The sequence below is a fragment of the Acanthaster planci genome, linkage group LG09 (assembly GCF_054643075.1).
Source record: "Acanthaster planci isolate LZ-2023a linkage group LG09, COTS_SCS, whole genome shotgun sequence".
NCBI lineage: Eukaryota > Metazoa > Echinodermata > Asteroidea > Valvatida > Acanthasteridae > Acanthaster > Acanthaster planci.
In genome coordinates this window covers 18149767-18171019 of record NC_141785.1, presented here as the reverse complement: position 1 = coordinate 18171019, position 21253 = coordinate 18149767, and the positions used below count along the sequence as shown (strand labels likewise).

Below are 21253 nucleotides of genomic sequence, written 5' to 3'. Positions count from 1 at the left end.
ACTGTGAAAATGAAGGCATCAGGGTCGCATCACTACTAGCAAAATGAACATTCTCAGTTAACATTGCTCTTTTTGACCAAAGAGTGGGTGCTTCTGCTTTTGGCGGCTAGTGCCCCACAAGAAGAAGTGAAGGCATGATAAGGATGCACTTGGTCAAGCCTGTATGTGACAACGTATCAAACGAGACTGTTGATTGGCCAGAAGGGAAATTGCTTTTGAAAAATAGCTTAGATTTTGTCAGTACTGCATTTTATTGTCCTATGACAAAGTTTGTTCACAGTCAGTATAATCTTTCCCAAAGTAAAAACCACTGTGTTTGATTTTTTTTATCCCACAGATATGCTTAATTTGTGTACATGTAAATTGGCCCATAGACTGAAATCATAGGTCTGGATTCTGCTGTATTGAACCTGATGTTTTATTGGCATCTTTTACTTTTCCTGCATTTTAGTAACTGAAGTATCATTCATTTACTTCCAGCATTGCCCTCGGGTACCATTAAGGTACAGGGTGTATCTCTGGTGATTGGTCTGAATGCACTGATGCATTCAAAATAATCAATAATTCAATTTCGCTAGCTAGAAATTACTTCTTTTCATGATAAATGTCATTCAATTGTCTGAATGGTTCATTGCAATCTTGTTCCTTTTTTACCCATTATTTTCACATCATAATCAACCCTGAGAGTCCACAATTCTTCACTTGGAGAATTGAGGACAGTTCAGCTTACAAGCTCTCCCAATTGCCTGGACTGCGGTATACACATCATTGCTACTCATTGCAGGCCCTCGTCCAGTCAACTTCAAGTGTGCAGTACCCAGTGTCGCTTCTCAGAAGTCTGAAATACCACTCACTACCCAGTGTTTTGATCATTCTTACATACGTATGAGAGATGTAGTCAGTCAACAAGATGGGATCAGACATATCAGCAGCAGAGTGCAGTGCACATAAGAACATCAGTGAGGCTGAAGCATCTCGATGGCTTTACACCCCAACAGATGTCACTTTTATCACCATTGGTGTACCAATTGTTTTGTGCATTGGTGTAGGCATCAACTTAACTTTTCTGTTTGTCTTGATCCGTGTTCCAACAATGCGGACCAACATAAATGTATTCCTGACAAACTTGGCTCTGGCTGATCTTCTGTTCCTGACCCTATTTGCAACAATCGTCCTTTGGCGGTATGCCTTTTCCCCGGTGGTGTTTTCATTTCAATTTGTAAATTCTGCTGGTTGCACCCTCTTTCATCTCCTGCTTGAGACTGGATATTATAGTTCCGTTGCATTGGTTACTATGGTAACGCATGAGAGATACCTTGCTCTGTGCAATCCATTGAAGCATCTCCAAATGCGTGGTTCTCAACGCGTCTCCAAAATTGTTTTAACCTGCTGGCTGGTTGGCTTGATGCTGGCATGTATCACAATACCTATAGAAGCCCTTTTTCACAAGTGGTGCGTGCAGTGGCCCAATGGAAGTGAGTATCAAGACTTGCCGTCAACTGTGGTTCACTGTGTTCCTGTAAAGCCCAATGTAATATTCTACAGTCCACTGCTTCAAAGTGGTCCCTGGTTCCTTGTCATGGTTTGTAACCTTTATATGTGTGTCAAACTCGTACAGACTTTGGTCAAGCAGGTAGCAACTGAAAGTACATGTAGGTTTGGCAGAAGTCGGGAGGACCCAACAAAGAAAGAGACAAGTGGCCGGTCATGATCATTGTCAATGGTGCGGTGTTTTTCCTGTGCCAGATACCTTTTCATGCATTTAACATCATCAAGTGGATCTGCTTGATAGCAGAAATACCCAGCCCTGTTGACATTGCCCCCAGATCTGATCAATATTGGTTTGTAAATTTTTTTTACCTTTTCAACATCATCATTAATCCGTTCATCTATGGTGCATTGAATGCACAGTACCGTGCTGCATTTCTTGAGGCCTTTGGCTGCAGGTGCAGACCCATGAATCGATGGAACATGCCACATCCTCCTGCAAAAGAAGACCTTGACCAGCGAGAGGACCAAATCTGATATTTGGAACTTGATACTTCTTTAGACTCATAGCGATGAACAGTACTTACTTGATGGCCGTAGTGATATGGTCGTTGTTGATTTGTGGGATTGCTTACCTGTTTTTCTATTTCAAACGAATCATTTTCCACAAAATGCCATTGTTGATACATGTAGATGTTCACAGAGTAACAGTTTGTAATGCATAGAAGTTAGCCCTAATTTTTTTCTAATGTTACCAGACAGGTTGCAGTCGTAACTCAAGAGTTAGGATAATGGGTCTGTTGGAACAGTTTGTAAATACTTGTCACTTAGAGTAAGTAGGACTCTAGGAATCACCTCTTTTAACATTTGGACGTCATGACCCTGTCCAAATGTTAAAAAGAGGCGGTTCACTGAGGCCTACTTACTCATAGTACTTGTCACTATGGAATCAGGCATAACATCTTGACAAATTTTACAAGTTCTAGTCAGGCCACCTCTCTTTGGTTCATTGTTTTGAGGCATTTGTCGTTATCACTTGCCTTTCATAATCCGATTTCTAGCAGGATACCTGCATTTAAGTACCTAAAAAAAAAAGCAAAGGAAACTCAAAGCAATATGCAGTGTTTGCTGTTCACATTCACAAACCAGGCACAAACTGCTGGATATGCCAATAAATGGCTTCTACAATCACACTGGTGCCCCGCAGGATGAAGTGAAGGCATTGTAAGGATGCATTCAGTCATGCTAGTAAGTCTGTGGCACAAACCTAAGGAGACTGATGATTGGGCAGAAGGCAAGATACTTTTAAATATTGCTCCGGTTTTATAAATCCCTGGTTTTAGTTCCCTATCAGCAAATTTGTTCACACTCGGCATAAACTGTTCCATAGTAAAAACCACCGTGTTTAATTTTTTTATCCCATGGAATATCCTTTATCACGTGCTGTGTAAGTGGGCCACATACTGTAATCATAGGTCTGGATTCTACTTAACTGAACCTGATGTTTCGATGGCATCTTTTTACTTTTTTCCTGCATTTCAATAACTGAAGTATCATTCATTTGCTTCCAGCATTGCCCTCAGGTGCCATTAATGTATCTCCGATGATTGGTGCATCTTTTACTTTTCCTGAATTTTAATAACTGAAGTATCATTCATTTGCTTCCAGCATTGCCCTCAGGTGCCATTAAGGTATCCCCGATGATTGGTGCAAACGCAATAGCATTCAATCTCACTCACCAGAAATTTGCCTCATTTATGATTGATGTCATTGGGCGTCTGAAACCTGTGTTCCCTTTATTACCAGTTCTCTTCACATCGTAACCGTGAGCGTCCACAATTCTTCACTTGTTGGAGAATTGTTTGGTTTACAACCTGTCCAAAATGCCTGAACTGTGATATATGTAGGATTGCTACTCAGACCCTCGTTCAATCAACTTCAAGTACGCAATACAAAGTGTCGCTTCTCAGCAGGCTGAAATTCCACTCACTGCCCAGTGTTTTGATCATTCTGACATGCACATGAGAGGTTTAGTCAGGCAAGTAGATCAAAACAAAACTGACTTGGGAACCCTCTCATCTGGATTTCTGTGAATACTAAGCCATTTATCAGTCATTAAAGATTGTGGAGCCTCCTTACACGACCTTTTCCTGAACTGACCATGGGATCAGACATATCATCAGTGAAGTGCAGTGAATATCGGAACATCAGTGAAGCTGAAGCACCTCGATGGCTTTACACCCCAACAGATGTCACTTTTATCACTGTCGGTATTCCTGTACTTTTATGCGTTGGTGTAAGCGCAAACTTGACTTTTCTGTTTGTCTTGCTCCGCGGTCAGACAATGCAGACCAACACAAATGTATACCTGGCGAGTTTGGCTCTAGCTGACCTGCTTTATCTGAGCCTGTTTGCTACGCTCTTACTCTGGAGGCATGTCACTTCTCCGGCAGTGTTTACCTATCCATTTGTGAATTCTGCTAGTTGTTCCCTTTACTTTATTGTGCTCAGGACTGGATATTGTGGATCCGTTGCGTTTGTTACCGCAGTGACATATGAGAGATACCTGGCTCTGTGCCATCCCTTTGAGCATCTCCGTATCCGGGGTCCTCGTCGAGTCTACAAAATTGTGTTAACCTGCTGGTTGGTCAGCTTGATGATTGTGTGTATTACAATACCAGAAGTGTCCCTTTTGCGCACGTGGTGTGTGCAGTGGCCCGACGGAGATGAGTATCAAGAATATCCATCAACAGTTGCCGACTGCATCGCTGTGAAGCCTAAGGTAAAATATTACAGTCCAATGCTTCGAAGTGGTCTCTGGTTCCTCGTCATGCTTTGTAACACTTATATGTACATCAGGCTCATACACACTTTGGTCAAGCAGGTGGCCACTGAAAGTAGGCTGGGCGTAAGTCAGAGGGTCCAACAAAGAAAAAGACAAGTAGCAGTCATGATCATTGTCAATGGGGTGGTGTTCTTCCTGTGCCAGGCACCATATCACGCCATCATAATCGTTCAGTGGATGTGCCGCATAGCAGAGACACCTAGTCCTATTGACATGGCCCTGCAATCCAATCAGTTCTGGGTGAGAAATTTCCCACAAATGGCTAACACCATTGTTAATCCATTCATCTATGGTGCATTGAATGCACAGTACCGTGCTGCATTTCTTGAGGCCTTCGGCTGCAGGCGCCCACCCAGGGAGGCACTGAACGTGCCACATCCTCCAGAGTGTGCCAGGGAACAACAGAGGCAGCAAGAGGGCCAAATCTGACATTTCCAGCAAGTTCCATACTGAATCGATGGTTGCCCTGACTCTGTGACTGTCTGCCCAATCGATCACGAGTTTGTTTCATATTCTCACTGACCATTGCTCCATTTATGTTTTAATGGCTTGGAGCAGAAAAAAATAATTTTCGATGTATCCATTACATTATTACAGTACAAAAGATAATACATCATTACATCACATTGGATTTGCAGCAAACATGGATACGCCGGTGGTCTGCATTGATTGCACACACTTCAAATTACATGTATATCTAGGATAATGCCGTGATGCACATGTAGCGTAAGGTGTAGCGGAATGAATTGTTTGATTTGTTTTGAGGAGGTATTTCTGAGACAACTTTGTTTTTGGGATTGGCTGGTTGTATGGTTCACAGCAATAGAGCCTTTGTGGGCTATTCCTGAAAAATCAAAGATAAGTGAGAAATTGATAAACATACAGAGATATGACATCAAATTGTATTTCAGAGAAGGAACGTGTTTGTTTTTTTTCTCATCTTGACTGCAACTGAACAAAATAGGGACTCATTTTCAGCAGAATGTGCACAAACCTGTACATATTTTTTGCACAAAAAGAAAGCTGCCTTACTAAAATGGCTCTTCAGCCTTAATGCTGCAGTCAAATAAAATTGTTTCTGGTCAATACTCTACTGGGCGGCAAGTTTTAAAAAATGTTGTGTTTGTACCTTTCTCTTAAAAATATTTTCCACGGCTGATCATGTGTGCCTAATTAATGATATTCATTGAAGTGTTTGTGATATATACATGTATAAACAAGTGTACTTACACCAACCAATATATTTAATTCTATTTAATAGGTTAGTAAATGCATATCAATAAGTGGTAATTGTACACTTTATTTTAATGACCAGATGCGTAAGGAAAAAGTTTGCAGTTGAATTTTTGGCTGCAAGAAATTGATACGGTTAGGCTTGCACAATTTTTGGCCTTGTGGAAATGGTGAGAGTGCTTACAGCTTAGAATGTAGTTATGCACAGCACCTTCATGTACAGTGAGAAATGTGAGATCATCCCTAGACTAGATCTTAATTATGCAGACATGTTCATTCAATTGAGTAGCTCTTATTTAAGATTTAAACTTTCATTGAAAGTTTTAAGCTGCTTGAAAACAAAAGTTTAAAAATACAAAGTGTTCCCATCCCAAACAATTTGGGTAAAATTATGCATATACTGTACTCTCAATGGATGTTTTATGTGGGAACATTTCAAAATCCAAAATCTCTGTTTACAGATAACTTTTGATGGAATTTTGCCCTAGAATGATCTAAAATTGCAATTGCTTTTATTCTTCACTCGGATAAAAGTTCCACAAGACTGTCTTTGAACCATCAAACTAGAAAGCTGGAATGTGTTGGTGCTTACATGTAGATATATAGGTTGAAAGTGAAATGCAGAGATCAAATGATAGGGAAGCAAAGTAACGTTTTCTTCTGTAACTTGTAATTCGTATTTTGATTATTATGTGCATTCATCAACCATGGTGGAAGAATCATAGATGTACAATTTTATGTGTTGTGAAAAAGTCAAGAACAAGTTTTATTCACCTTGATGTTATTGTAATTGAAATAAATTATTTCTTAAATCTGATTTATTTTGGTGCTTTTACTATAAATCACTTGAGTACTGTGAAGATTTTCAAAGCAAGGAAAAAGCACATTATATTCAGTCCTTATTTGCAGATGGGACAATTTCAAATTGTAATCTGGTTCTGTGTACAATTGAACCAAAGCCTGCGTAAGAGCAGTACCTCGCAGGTTGAACATGGACTCCAGACTGCATTTGAACCTGTTGGGGGGACGGAGTAAGTGGCTCATCGCCCTCCTCGTCCCCCCAGAGAAAAATTTCCCCCCACTCATGGAAACTTGTGAATACTATTCACTCAAACGGATAACTGACAGAAGGACTACTTTGCTGCAGGCTTTCTGCATTCTATGAAGAGCTACTATTTCGGGTGTATTTTCACTCTTTAATGACAGAAAAAAGAGAACAACACAGTGGTTAATTACGTACTTGTTCGTTTTTTTGCCATGTAGTTTGCATGTCTTCCAACTATTGACTCATCAGAGGGAAAACGGGTGCCATGTACCACCCCCCCTAAAAAAATGGGACCAAAAAATTTGGTTTTCTTGAGTGTTTCCTTTCCACTCCTTTCAAAAGTAGTTCAAAGTTCTTTCGCCTCACCCTCGGCCTCATAAAAGCAATTAATAAGTGGTCACATTAAAGAAATGTTTAATTTTAATGGGCCCCCAAATAAAATCCCCTTCCCTCCCCAACTATGGTGCTTCCATCATGCTACATAACCAACAAACGTGTCAGTCTCCATGGCAACCAACCAATTGGGCTCTACGCTTCACTGTGTTTGCAGTGGAATAATGGTTTAATGAATTAAAATCTGATGACAGCTATTCATATTGTGCAATCCAGTATGTGGTGGGTTTTGGGCGCTCATCACGTCTGTTTATCCCTGCTGACCGGGGCAAAACATTTCCACAAACCATTACCGGTGTTGTCAGGGTGATCAACCACAGATAAACTCTCTGTGCGTCCTCCATCCATTAGTGCTCGTGGGTAGAGAGAGGTACATTGTACGTGTAGGCGTAAGTGACTTGCAATGGTCTCCCTGTAATAGGATTTGAACCCCGCTCTTTGATCAGGAATTGCAAGGCCTGCCACTGGGTCAGACACTCCCACAGTATAGAAGGGCCATACAAGTGGTAATAGATGCCCCTCCCTCACCCCATCCCATGTACAAGTTTGCAAAATGAAGACATGTAAAAGTAACTGGTAAGGAAATCAGGGATCTTGCAGATACTGGCAAATGTCCTGTCAATTTACTCATATTGCTAATTAATTACTTGAATTAATTAATTCCAAAAGGGAAGGGCCAGTTTCAGGGATATGATGAGACGACCAATATCTAGCCCCCTTTGATCATTCCCTGGAACTTGGGCGTCCACATTTGGAAAGAAGAGCTGGAGGCATTTTGGAGTCGGCATCACTTTGGATTAATGCATTACTTGGATAAATTCTCGGTAATTTGGAATGAGTTATTGGTGATTGGGATCATTAGTTTTGCTGCCCATTAAAAGACCACAGGCACAATCAGCAGACAATTGTATTGATGCATTGCCATGTTGTCATATCAAAGAGCTTTGGAATATAACTGACAATTGAAATTCAGCATGTGAAGCAATCATACAGTCCAGTCAGACAAGAGCGAATTAGGTCACGGACCATGTACCCAGGGATGTGCACGTAAGCTCAGAGCTGGTTCAATGCATGTTACGGCCTGCACAATATCAAAGCAGAAATTGAATTGGATTAACTCTAATAATAAAACATACCGGTATATTCCTGTCTACCACTTTGTTTTCTTGTAATATTTTAAGTCTAAAAATATGCTGCTCAAAATATTTCACCCTATACATTCTGAGAAAAGTGTACCACAAAATTGGGGAATTTTGCCTCATTAAAACTTTGTTTCTGCTTGAAATCGATAAGTGAAGAAGATTTATTCGTCAAAATGAATAGATTTAAGCACCGCATCGGTGCTTCATCTCGGCAGAACCACGGCTGCACTGTACATGCTGCAACGCGTGTCATGAGGTCGCGAGTTTTTTTCGAGAAAGTCAAGAGCGCCTGCGGGGGTAATAACAATCCGTAACACGCATGGAACCAAGGTCGCACATGTTTGCACTGGGGCCGCTCGCGGTTGCACATCCCTGGGTAAATGGTCCATGTTCATCTTTGATCCATTGAAGCTCTGAAGCTCTGTTGCCGTGGTAGCAGAAACTATTTGGCCACAAATGAATCGCGATCAAGTAGCACCTGGATAAATTCAGTGGATTCACCATACTTTCCTTGAAAATGATGGTGTCAAGCCGACAGACACTAAGAGCTGAGAAAAACGTCAACTGCTGTACATGTCTGCCATCATTTGTAAAAATATAACAACTGCAATTGTAGAAGAGTAGAGAAAGGGAAAATATGCAACCATTTTTTGTGTTTGATGTTAGTTAAATCATCATGAGTTTTTCTTTAGCATCTTTTATTTATATACAACAGAGAAAATGACAGCAAAATCTAACATTGGAAAAAACCTATTAATTTTTGAATGTACGTGATGGAAATGGAGGATTAGAAATTCTGCATCATAAAAAAAAATCACTCCCAGTAAGGTCAGTTATGCGATATTTGACTTTACTCGTGTATATTTACAAAGCGACAGAAAATGAAAATGAGAGGGTAGTATCATCCATTGATGTGTCATAATTTCTTTGTCTGTTGCTAGGGTCGACTGGGACCAGGCCGAATCCATCACTGCATGCGTTTAATCGGCATGGCTGAAAGGTGCTTAGAGCTCATGGTGAGCAGGGTACAAGACCGTGTAGCCTTTGGCAAGCCCCTGGCCCAGCAGGGGACCATACAAGAGGCTATAGCTGAGTCGCGGATAGAGATAGAACAGGCTAGGTTACTGACACTCAAGGCAGCTCACATGATGGACACAGTTGGCAACAAGGCAAGTTGTAGCAAATCCTGTAATTCCCATAAATCTTAACCCAAATCAGCTAACTCTTACCCCTGAGATGGATTCTTGGGGGCAGCAAGTGGGGGCATGCACCCCCCCCCAAAAAAAAAAGGGGCCACAAACTGTTTTGTGTCAGTTTTAGAATGAAGAAAAAAGTGGGTTTTTGTTCTGGAGGACTTCTATCTTTTCCACCTTTTCCTGAAATGTTTAAAAACCTCAAGATTTAGCCCCGCCCCTCTGAAAGGCCATAAAAGATTTAAAATTGTTGTGATTCCTGAGCACCCACATGGCACCACTTTGGAAGTTTTTTGTTTTTGTTTTTCAGGTTGCCGCACCAGAGATTGCCATGATCAAAGTGGTGGCACCCAACATGGCCCAGAGGGTAGTGGACAGGGCCATCCAGGCCTTTGGAGGAGCTGGACTGAGTGCCGATTGGCCTCTGGCGTACTTTTTCTCCTGGGCCAGGATCCTACGGCTGGCAGACGGTCCAGACGAGGTGCACCGGAGGGCGATAGCTCGGATGGAACTGAAGAAATCATTGAAATGATGGGATGATCTTTCCTTGAAAGGATGCTTCCATTTGAAACCAAAAATTCCAGATTACAATGCATTTAGAGGCTATTTTCATGAGGCCACTCGGCACAATCTGCTTAGCAAACAACAGATTATGAACCAAAATGTCATGTAATGCAAATTGGCTATGACTGGTTCCCAGCTCAGGGGTTCTTAACACGATCATAGCTCAGGAAAATGGATCCAGAAGCCATTGGATATTCAACAGTCAAAATGCAAAAATCTCTGGGAATGTACAACTTTTTCCTGGTATGCGAAGATTGCAAATGGTAATAATGGTATTGATGGCATTCACAAATCACTGGGGTCTTTTTCCAAAGTGTGGTTTTATCCCTGGCTTAAGCTTGAAGTATTGAACCTTTGTTGTCACATGAAGATAAATTGTTTTTGTGGAAGAAAAGTTACATTGCAGGTTAAACTCATGAAAATGAAGCACATAAAGCCGAGATCTGGAAAACTGCAGGATGCCTGGTAAGAAGTATAACTTCTATCTTTCAAATTCCAGACTTCCCTGCTGTTCTAAGGCAAGATTTCACCTTAATTGGTTCATGCATAGATTTGTTATCTGATGACGTGAGCAACACCTGTGAACCAGTGAAAAGCACCCCTCTTTCTCCATACCTGTATGGACAAGCTCGATCAGCAACAATTTTTTAACCACTGGTCAATTTTGCCTGGTGTCAGGTATATATTTCATGCATAGGTTACCAGTCTAAATTGACCACTGGTTGACAATTCGTCCGTGATAGTGTTGCAAAGCTTGTGTTCATGCAAAGCAAGTAGTGTGCAGTACTTTGAGCTAACTGTAAAGGTTTCCAACTGTCTCATGTCGGCAAATTTTCCACTGTCCGGCAACGGGAACTCCCCTCTTTTGTGTCTTCTTTTGTGTTGTAGGAATCTTGGAAATTCCTTTTGGATTTTCAGAGGGATGCAGTACACAGTCCCCAAGCGTATAGCTAAAGGCATTACATTTTAGGGAGGGGTCCCCCTTTGCCATGTCATGCTGAGTATCAATTTCCCTTATTTCATGTGGACTCATGACCAGGCGCAGGGGACCATGAATTCCTGTGTCCCTAAAACAAGTCTTTTTTCCACCATTGTTTCTCTAAACCCAGATAGGTGCTTCACAGGTACGTTTTTTTCTCTTCCTATTAAGTAGACGTTTGGAAGTGCTAGTTTGTCACCGTAAAAATGAGTAAACTGCTTTTTACGCTGAAACTATCAAAAGTTAAATGTTTTGAGTATATTTTCTATCATGCACAACAGAAAATTTCTATTTGACTATTATGGGTGACCCTGAAAACATTGTAATGAATCATGTTAGTGGCTGAAAATTGTGCCTTGTCTTTTTCATCCAACCATTCCTGTTTTTTGTGAAATTCAAACCACTCAGACTCATTAAGGCATTTATTGCTTTCTGTTTTAAAGGGAAATACGCCCTATTATAGAATTTGACTAGAAATCATAATGACCAAGTCTCCGTATTAAAGGTATTGTAAAATAATATCTGGAAAATTTAAGAGTGGTTGAATTGTTACCTTTCTCAATCCTACAAAATCCTCCCAAGGCCTTCGGGTATATCTTGAAGGGTCTTGAGGATTAGCCTCGAATTTGATGCCAAGTTCCTTCATTTGGATCTTAATTGTGTGGGAGAAGGGTTGGCATAGCTAAATTGCAATCTATTTCTGGCAGAGCTTGAAACCTTCTCTCACAACAGAAATGCCTATAATATCAGATTTACAAGCATAAAATACGATATCATTTTTTTCTCGTTGGTAATATAATCTAAGTTAGTAATATGTATTAGTTAAATTCAACCTTAACCCTTAACCTTTAATCCACAGAATGTGAATACAGCCGCTGGTTACACTGTGCATATTTACATTTGCCAATAGAGAAATAAAACAACTTTATAAAAAAAGACGTTACCAGAAATGAATTTAAAACAAACTAAAAAGTATTATATAAAAATGGGTCTGTGCCTATCCACGTTGCGTTTTGCAGAGCGTAAGTTATAGCAGTTTTCAACACAAACCTTAGCTTTCCCAACCAACTCTACGCATGAGTGGTCCATGCTTAATTGGCCTATTTGAGATATGGCAGACACACCAGGAGGGTGCTATTGGGTTCCTAAAAATCTATTGTATTTCACTCCAAATTTTACCCTCTTTAAATAGCGCCCTCCTATTTTGTCCATTTTCAAAAGGGCTAACTGCAAATGTACATACGTGTTTATTTACTTTTAATCCAGTCTTCATTATTTTCGGTTTTATAAGTTTACTATCTCGTCACTATGGTTGTCACAGTGACCAACCATGAAGAGATGTCACCAGATCCCTCAAAATTAGTTTTATTGCCATTTAAAAAAAAAAAAAAAAAAAAAAAATCTTTAGTTTTCGTTGAACAGAGCAAACTGAGCTCTTGGCTTTGAATATCCTCCAGTCCAGCATCCTGATGAAGTGTGAGTGCATGTGTTGAGGCTTGCTATATACACTGAGCCAGATTCTCTTCCAGGCCTGTTAGCTTGATAATGACTCTGGTCACTTGTGACTCGTTTGGGGGGTTGGGTCGCAAATGAGCTAAAAAATGCACCACTATTCAGGACAGCCTTGCAGGACCCCACTATTGAAGCCAGTAGCTCATGATAACAGCCACAGGGGGGAACACTGCGGTCATATTTGTGTGAGTCGAGTTGTACAACGTAATACCTAAATGCAGCGGTGTGGCTAAGGGGGGGTGCATGCCCCCCATGAAAAAAATGTCCCCCTCGCCCCTGCACTTGATGCGATCGAGATTATGTACATGTATATATCCAACATTCAGTCACCCCCCCCCACTTATACGTGAAGCCCCCCCCCTCCGCTCAGAATTCTGGCTACGCTGCTGCCTAAATGTGAAGTCAAGAACTACGACAACAGGTATACTGTAACCAAAAATGTATTCTGAACTTCATTCAAAGAATTAGACACTACTCTTGACGGAGCATGTCCCCCTTGGCATATGGAAGATCAGAAGCTGACAATGTTAACCCTAACACTCCTCAGTCCTCCAACAGGTGAAGGATTGAGGAGGGTTAGGGTTAAAGTTAGGAATATTTTTACAGTCTAATGGTCTTGTCCAAAATGGGCAACATTATTGGGGGCTGAAGTCATTCACTGCTACTTGCTAATGGCCAAAATCTGAGTCATTTCCAAAAAATACTCAATTTGGACACCTGCTTTTACCTCCTAGCATAATATTTGAGGTCACTGTCACTCTGAAACCATTCTGCATTTGTTGTCAGCAAAACTAACTGGAAGGTCAGGTGGAATCAATCAAGGTTCATGTATTGTTAACACATGAACAGGTGCATAGCAGAACTTCATTTGGCACTCTCTGAAGACTACAGGTATGACTAATTTGACGTGTTAAATGATGGGCTGATGGACTCGAGTTGCGTTGATGGGGATGGTGTCCGAATTGTCTGTACAAACAAGATGAAAGAGAAAATAAAAGAGAGATTCCGAGGAATACTGCTTGGAACAACCACAGGGGTTGAAAATAAGTTGGCTAAATTTGGCAAAAAAATCAGCTCAGTTGCAGTCTTCCGTACTCTTGCTTTCGAGCATCTACAGAAAAATTCACATAATCTCACCAACTGTCATGTAGAAAAAAATGTGGGATTTGTTAGGCTTGATAAATGACAAAACGAACAAATCTTTTCCATCACTACAACAGCTACAAGTTCCATACAAGAAAAATTGAGAAATTTCAAACTTACATGAAAAGCAGACATTTTGAATCTGGAAACTTTACACAACTTTGAACAACTTTGCGGTATGGAAAGCAGTGACTCTTTGTCTCATTTCCAGACATTTTACCTGGTCATGGCAAATATCTCTGAATTGCAAAAGGCAGTACATTTGATATTCACACAGTGCTGGCACTGTTATTCTGTTTCGAAGACGAACCTTGAATTTCCTACGTAGAGCCTTGGTCATGAGCGGCGTTAGTCCGGTGCCCTGACTCTCGCTCGGTTTGTTTCGCAGCGGTGTCCCACCTGGACTACGGACCATGCTCACTTTCCGTAGGCAGCCTCGATACTGTAGTGCCTCCTCAGAAATCCTACCAGGCAGAAAAATGTAAAAACGGTTTCCTCATCACTTGGGAACAATTTTATGAGTTTGAATTTAAAATTGTAACTGTTTCATGTTTGTTTTTTTTCCCTTGATTTTACAGCTTCTGTGATTTTCAGTCTTGTGTTTTCATGATTCAACTGTATACTTAACCCCTTGATGACGGGAATTTCTTCCCGAAAGCCGACTCCAAGAATTCCAGCCTTGCTTGGCCACGAAGGCCACCTGCCAAACCACAAATTCTCGGTTTGTGGCCCTGCGTGCTCTGCACGCTTTGAATTACACAGTAAAAAGGGTCATTGTTTGGTGGCATGCGGCTCTACTCACCCTTCCACATTCCTGTTGCCTCTTTTCAAAGTGGGGACCATTGTGAAGCTGGTGATTATGATGCAAAATCGGTCTTTTCATTTCTGGGCTATGCACAAAGACCAATTACCATATATACAAGAGCCAAGGTCTGCCTTCTTCCACCGTGTTCGCTCAAGCGTGGGCCGAGAATAAAAGCGGGCTGAGGATCTCAATTTTCACGGCGGCTATAGCCGCCTCCCGGCGCGAAGGGGTTAAAGCTTACGCAAGAGTACAAGGAAGGTTTTTTTTTAATAATAAATTGGAAATTTGTATTCAAAAGAATGTCCGCTGATACAAAGTTCAGACCCCTGGCAAGGATTCTTACCTACTCCTTAGCACCATACCATTCACATTCTCATCATTGTTTTGATGCAGGGATCGTCTGTTCCTCAACTTGCCAGCCTTGAGGTCACCGTTTCCAACCTCATGCTGACCACTGGCTCCAGTCTTTGATGACACCAAGAAAAACAAAAACCAAAGAAAAAAAATTATAATTTAATCTTTAAAGCCATAAACAAAGACTTCTCATTTTGGCAGTACTGTAAACTTCAACAAGAGGCAACACACTACTCCAAGTTGGTTCTTGACATTCATGAGGCTACCGACTGATGTGTTATTCCTATTTTGAAACCCTTTTCATACCCAGTTTTGCAAAATATTGGTCAAATTTTCAGTGCAGGTTTTTAAGTTTTCCATTTTACATGGGCAAAAGCGCTGATTTCCCAGCTGTTGATGTGTATAATACTAGTAACTATAATTGAAAACAATTCATCTGATTATAATGAAACTTCAGAGGTGCACAAAACATGGATGATTCCAAGTCAAGTTTCAACAAAATCTGTTGTTGCATGACTGAGACCTGAACATGAGTCAAAAAGAGTCCTGCCGTTTTAAGACAGAAATATGCCAGTTCTGTGAGTACCTTTTTGTCCTTGAAAGTCTTCCTCAGCTCGATATTCATGATGTCCATCAGTGTTACAACAGCACGCTGGTTTGATGCATCTGAGGTTGGTTGCTATAGTAACAACACACGAGTGGATTTGAATCTCAGACCCTCTGGTCAGGAGTCACGACCCCTAACCCCTTGGCCACACCCCCTCTGATGTGTTAAAGTAGTTAGTTTTTAGGAACTTTGAAATTTGATTTTGAGGCCTGTCACAGGCTACTTTTAGAAGAGATTGCAAACCTTGCCACAAGCCACGACAAGCAACAAGCTGATGTTACCGAGGTTATAGACTAACCCGGCAACAGGAATTTAGAAGCCATCACTGAAGGGCTATCCTGTTTGAACATTGGTGGGACGCACGCGTTACATTCCTCTTTGACCAAAAGGGGGTTGTGTCTTGTCAAGATGCGCAAATATGCTCAAGTTAAAACTTGTGTGTTGCGCACATATGTTCAAGTTAAACTTGTGTGCGAGTTTGATGGTCCCGCAGGAATGGCCTCTCCTCGGATTTGTCTACACAAGATTTACATACCTTAGATTGCTGGTCAGACACCTTCTTCAGCTTCACATTCATGATGTCTGACAGTGTAACAAGGGGTCGCTGATCGCCGGTGCTAGCTTGACTGGAGGACTATCACAGGCAAAGATAGATTCTCATTAAACCTTTGAAAATGTCACTCCGGGATCCTGTGGTGGCAGAGTGACCACACTTACAGGCTGTTTGGCCTTCAGGCCACTGGACTTGCTGCTCTAGGCAGGCAAGCCATGCTGACCTTAGATGCCAATCGATGCATCTGGCAATGTTCCTTGCCAAAGTATCCAGAAAAGGTCAGGGCTAATTAGCAGGATTAAGGCTTACAAGAAGAGGGTCGGGCTAACAAACTCTCCCCATAAATGCATGTAAGGATAGACACTGCCCTCGCATCTTTTTGATATCAGTTGGCTTGTTCATGGCAGGTTTCTTCCTTGAAATCCCTCAGCCACTGCATTATTTATGCCTACAAATAACACTCTGCTCATGTACATGTATGTCTGTGGACACTGGACGAAGCTGGGACCAAACATGAGGTCATAAATCTGTTCCTGGACTCGGTGTAAGTATCCGGGCTTTGTTAAAAATTAATCCCATCAGTCCAAATTGTCAGCTTTTGAGGTTAACACTACCTTTGCTGCTCCCTTCTTCTTGAAGACCAGCGCCTTCGTTGGCAGGGTGATTGGAGGAGGAGGTGGTGGGGGTGGTGGGGGCGGGGCTACGGCTGGCACTGGTGGGGGGATGCTCTCCCCAGGCAGCACCCTTCTATTGGCAGTGGGCTTTGGGTTGTGTCCACTTGGTTGCAGTACATGAGATTTGCTCAGATTGACTTGCATTGAGTTTTGACAGTTGCATTTGTAGACTGGAGCTGGCTTGCTGCATTTTATCTGCCACAAGATAAAAAAGTTTGGAAATGTTTACATTTACCAGAAAACTACACGCATGTCCTTTTCCCAATGGTAACTTAATCATTTAAATATTTAATCAATATCCTTCATGTTGAAATGAACTTTACAATAAAGACACAAAAACTGCTTAAGCCAAAGGCACCTAAATGCACCTCAGGAAACTGTCAAATGATCCACATTGGACCACGGAGCATAGCTTGAGATTATGTTCATTCTTTACTGAGGGAAGGAAACCAGAGAACCTGGAGAAAACCTTTCCTGGCACAGGAGAGAACCAACAATGGCCCAAGGAAGGAATTGAGCCCAGGCCACAGTATGCAGAGGTGAGCATTTTACTCTCTAGCCACCCATTCTCAATGAAGAAATGATAATACAAAGTAAGTTATCTTTGGGGAGTGTCTCAAAGCTCAGAAGGATTGGCCATTCCAATAAGGACAGCTTCCTGTCCTGCAAACGCCAGGACCCAATTTCACGACACTAAGTACTGGATTTTACACTAACAAAAGCTCTGTGTGTTTCATGGTGGCAATATTAAGCACAGCAAATGGCACGCTAACCCCACAGGAAAAATTAGCTTAACTGGGTTACGTTACAATGGAAATCTCTATGCATAACTGTGCAATTTTTCTGCTAAGCACACCACAATATGCTCACTGTTAAGCAATTTTTGTGCTTAGCAAACCAATCTGCTTAATGCCAAGCAGGGCTGTGAAACCAGGTCCAACCAATACATCAAACAGAAATGCTGCTTGGTGGCCCGCTGGAAATACCCACATGCTCCCACTGGGACAGGTGTCATGCTTGATCTAGATCAAGGAAACAAATAGAAAGGAACAACCTCTGGATTTGGTGTTTCTGCGATACCTTAAGCGTCTGCTCCTTGAGTTGTTCTATCTGCTGATGCAGCAGCCGGAGCTGATCTTTGGTTTCTTGAAGTTCCCTCTGGTAGACTCTGGAGGGGAAGACTGCATCTTTTACCCAGTCAAGGCTCTAGTTATCAAATGAAATTCTGGGATGAGCAGATTGAAGTGGAGAACAGTACCAAAATTCAATTCTCAAATTATATTTGTTTGAAAGCTTTTTGAGGCTCCTTTTGGGCTTGTGCCAAATATACAAATATTTGTCTGAGTACTTTGGCGAAAAACCTGTCAAGGTCTTGCCCAGTTGCGTCAGCTGTGTGTTCAAACACTCATATTCCGCTGTACATCACCTCGATCCTTTCATATTTACTTATAGACTTGGAAAATAACTTGACCACAATACTGGTAATAAATCTGTGCAATGATTGATTGATTAGCATTGTTACATATACATTAGAAAATATACCATATAGTAAAAATCTCTTTGATTTCTCACTTAAAAACATACATTAACACTTTACACATTCATTATTACATACAAACATATACACAAGTAAAATCAAAATAAAGATTAAAATTATTCAGCTATTCAAAACAACAATAATAATAACAGCAGCAAACAAACTGGTTACAAATTTCCAGTGAGATCCGTCCCTACTACCTGTCTAATGGAGCAGATGCATGCAATAGACTATTACAGTAAGTGCATGTGATGTTCTAATGGCAAAGTTCTTACCATTAAGCAGTACCAACGTGTGTGGCATATAAAAGTGAAATCAAACAGAGCTAGCGTTGCATGAGGACTCCGAGTCATGCGACCATGAATGAGCACTCAACAGCTCCAAACTCATCAAAATCCTACAAAATCTGGCCCTGAATTTTTGGCAGATTGTAGGATGAATAGTACTGCTTCAAGATTGATCCAACTGACCTGAGTGACTTTGTCACTACACCACCTCCAAGCTCCCCCCAGTTCTAGAAGAGGAAGCCAAGACGTGATGCCAATATCCAAGAGAGGCACAGGCACAGGGATGTAGACGTCGGTTTCACTTTCATCCATGCTGCATCTATTTACAAATGAAAAAAAAATTCTTAAGAAAAAAGTCTGTCCTTTCTTTCTGTGTGAAAAACAACTTTACGAACATTCATGCTGTTTTGCACATTAGCGATACAAGAAATTACCCACCAAAAATTGACAGTTTCGGCACACATCCTGGCCTACCCACTGGACAGATGATCAGGGCAACTATTTGTCCCTTACCCGGAAGAATTCTGCTGTTGTTGCTGCTGCTGCTCAGAAAGTTGGTTCCTCGGATGGTAAGGGTGATGACGTCGACGTCTGCGACGCTTTGCGTAATATGATGGATGCCGGCGTCGATGGTGGGAACCAGCCATATGCGAGATCTTGGCAAGTTGGCGAGAAGTCTGCAGGAGTTAGACTTACAGCAGTTCTGGAACTTGGTGACGTGGGCATTCAAATCAAAGTCATAGCTGAGAAATGAGGGGAAAAAAAAAGGAAATGTGAATGAATTGTATTCTGAATTGCATCTTGTGAAGGTGTTGGTTACTACTTTGTAAAACGAGAAAACGTGAAGAACTGGAAAAAGCTGAAAACAGTAAGTATAGACACACAATTACAAAGTCAATGAGAAAGATAAACATAAACAAAGACTAATAGTGAATAAAACTAATTGAGAAAGCAGCACAATTGACTTAAAAACAATAACGAAAAATACACACTGACATGGAGAAACGAAAACTAAACAAATCAAACAATTAAACTAAAACCCCAAGCGTAATAACTTAAGAAAGGCATAATTAAGATAATGGATGATGAGATGACAAACTCCAAAGAACTTGGGGTAGGCCTAGGCCTACTAATACCATGCACTCACTCGGTCCATGCAGGAAAGAAACAGAAACGGGTCAAGTCGTCCCCGCGTCAAGTCGTCCCCGGGTCAAATCGTCCCCAAGTCAAATCGTCCCTGGGTCAGGTCATCCCCCACTAGTTCTTACAAGCGTTGTCTGTGCATGTAATTTTCTTTTTAGGTGCATCAACCATACGAAGAAGAGAAGAAAAACAAGACAGAGACTCCTACATGGCAGCTTTCGAAATCTATGGTGACCAAGACGTGCAACATATATTTATTAAAAGGGCCATTCCTGGTGTGCGCCAATGTAAGAGCACATAGGCCAATTGTTTGAATTGTCAAAGCAATTTGAACATCTTTACATTTCAAATCTTCCAGTAGTCATTTCCAGTTTATTTGAATAACTCTCTGAATCAGTAATGTGAGAAATGAATTTTAACTACGTGTATTTTGAATTACTAGGAAAATCAGTTAACATTTTCACTGGATTGTTTAAGAGTATAGTGAAGGAAATCTTGTAGAATTCTATTAAAGTTGTATTTTATAATAAAACTCTTGTAAAATGAAGTTACTTGTAATTGTTGCTTATCAATCAATTAGGGTATAATTGGGGTTCCACATCAGCAAGACTCAATGCGCATGGCCACCCTTTTGACGTTTTGCCGACGGAGGCAGTGTTTCGCGGCAGCTTTAGATGTGGCGTACGGGCCGACAACTGAGTTGGGGACGCTCTGCGTTGGGACGCACTCTACTTGTCATGCAAATTTTTCTAGGGCTCATTTTCACCCTCAACAAGCTCTTTTCAGAGCTTACACACTTTCAAAAGAGATAATCCAGTCCTGTCTGATAAATGATTATTAAATGAAATAAAAATAAATCACTTAAATAAAATAAATAGAAAAAAAGTCAATAAAAGAAAAAGAAAAAATAAATTATCCCAGTAAAAACTTGAAAAGTAAAAAAAAAATTAATAAATCCCCAAAATAAATTATTGCAGAAAAAACTTGATAAGTAAAAAATAAAAAAGATTATCCCCCCAAAAAATAAGTTGCCGCAGTAAAAACTTGATAAGTAAAAATGAAAATAAATAAAGTATCCCCTCCCCCCAAAAATAAATTGCCACAGTAAAAACTTGAGGAGTAGGCCCTAATTAAGAAAATATTATCCCCCAAAATAAATTGTCGCAATAAAACTATAATTATAATTTAATTATTTATACAGGGGACGACTTGACTAGGGGAAGAGTTGACCCGGGACGACATGACTTGGGGACGACTTGACCAACATTCAAGGAAACAACCAGTCCAGTGAATGCCAATTGCCAGCGCTAGTGAACTCACCAACAATTACTACTTTGTACATGATATATCATGTACATTGCAACTGCACTTGGCACTGTTTTATTTCTCCATGCATAAACTTACACATCATGATCATGATCAAAATAGCCTAATGCACAATTTTGTACACGATCATGACGATCAGCAACCGGCACGCGGCATGACGTACCATACCGGCAACCCGGGGCTAAGTAATGAGATGTAACTTTAACTTAAGCTTACCAAATTAAGCAGTATATCTGGGAGATTTTTTCTTGCACTTGATTTACTCAAAGTTATTCAAAACGGCGCAAATTCTTAAGTTTAATTACATTAAACAGAAAACCATTTTCGACATGTTCAACAATTTCAAATCTGCCGCAAGCGCCTGGAAATTAGGTTAGTCATACACCCAGCATAATGTTTACAAATCGAACGTTGTTTTCAATTGACCCTG

General features: G+C 40.9%; 2 protein-coding genes across 2 annotated transcripts in view; one reads left to right on the top strand and one right to left on the bottom strand.

The window, feature by feature from the left end:
• Positions 1-9400, top strand: part of acad10 (acyl-CoA dehydrogenase family member 10) — a 67373-nt gene extending 57973 nt beyond the window's left edge. The window contains exon 16 of the mRNA XM_087141223.1: positions 9088-9400. Coding sequence (XP_086997349.1) covers positions 9088-9354 — 267 coding nt within the window. The 3' untranslated portion in view covers positions 9355-9400. The remainder of the gene's footprint in view (positions 1-9087) is intronic.
• A 1716-nt stretch (positions 9401-11116) lies between these two features.
• LOC110976547 (proline-rich protein 11-like) lies at positions 11117-21221 on the bottom strand. The gene is made up of 10 exons (XM_087141524.1): positions 21040-21221; positions 18868-19097; positions 18538-18673; positions 17611-17736; positions 16471-16725; positions 15839-15937; positions 15283-15375; positions 14686-14807; positions 13848-14001; positions 11117-13360 (listed from the first exon to the last, which is right to left on the bottom strand). Exons 2-10 carry the CDS (start codon positions 18999-19001, stop codon positions 13292-13294), a joined length of 1188 nt encoding a protein of 395 aa, XP_086997650.1. The 5' UTR covers positions 19002-19097; positions 21040-21221; the 3' UTR covers positions 11117-13291.
• Between the last annotated feature and the right edge of the window lie 32 nt (positions 21222-21253).

Coding starts and splice junctions, on each gene's coding strand:
- LOC110976547 (XM_087141524.1), bottom strand. CDS start 19,001: ATGGCTGGTTCCCACCATCGACGCCGGCATCCATCATATTACGCAAAG. Junction 16,726..17,610: donor TCAAGGAGCAGACGCTTAAG/GTATCGCAGAAA, acceptor ATCTTGTGGCAG/ATAAAATGCAGCAAGCCAGC. Junction 15,376..15,838: donor TGTCTGACCAGCAATCTAAG/GTATGTAAATCT, acceptor TTGTTACTATAG/CAACCAACCTCAGATGCATC.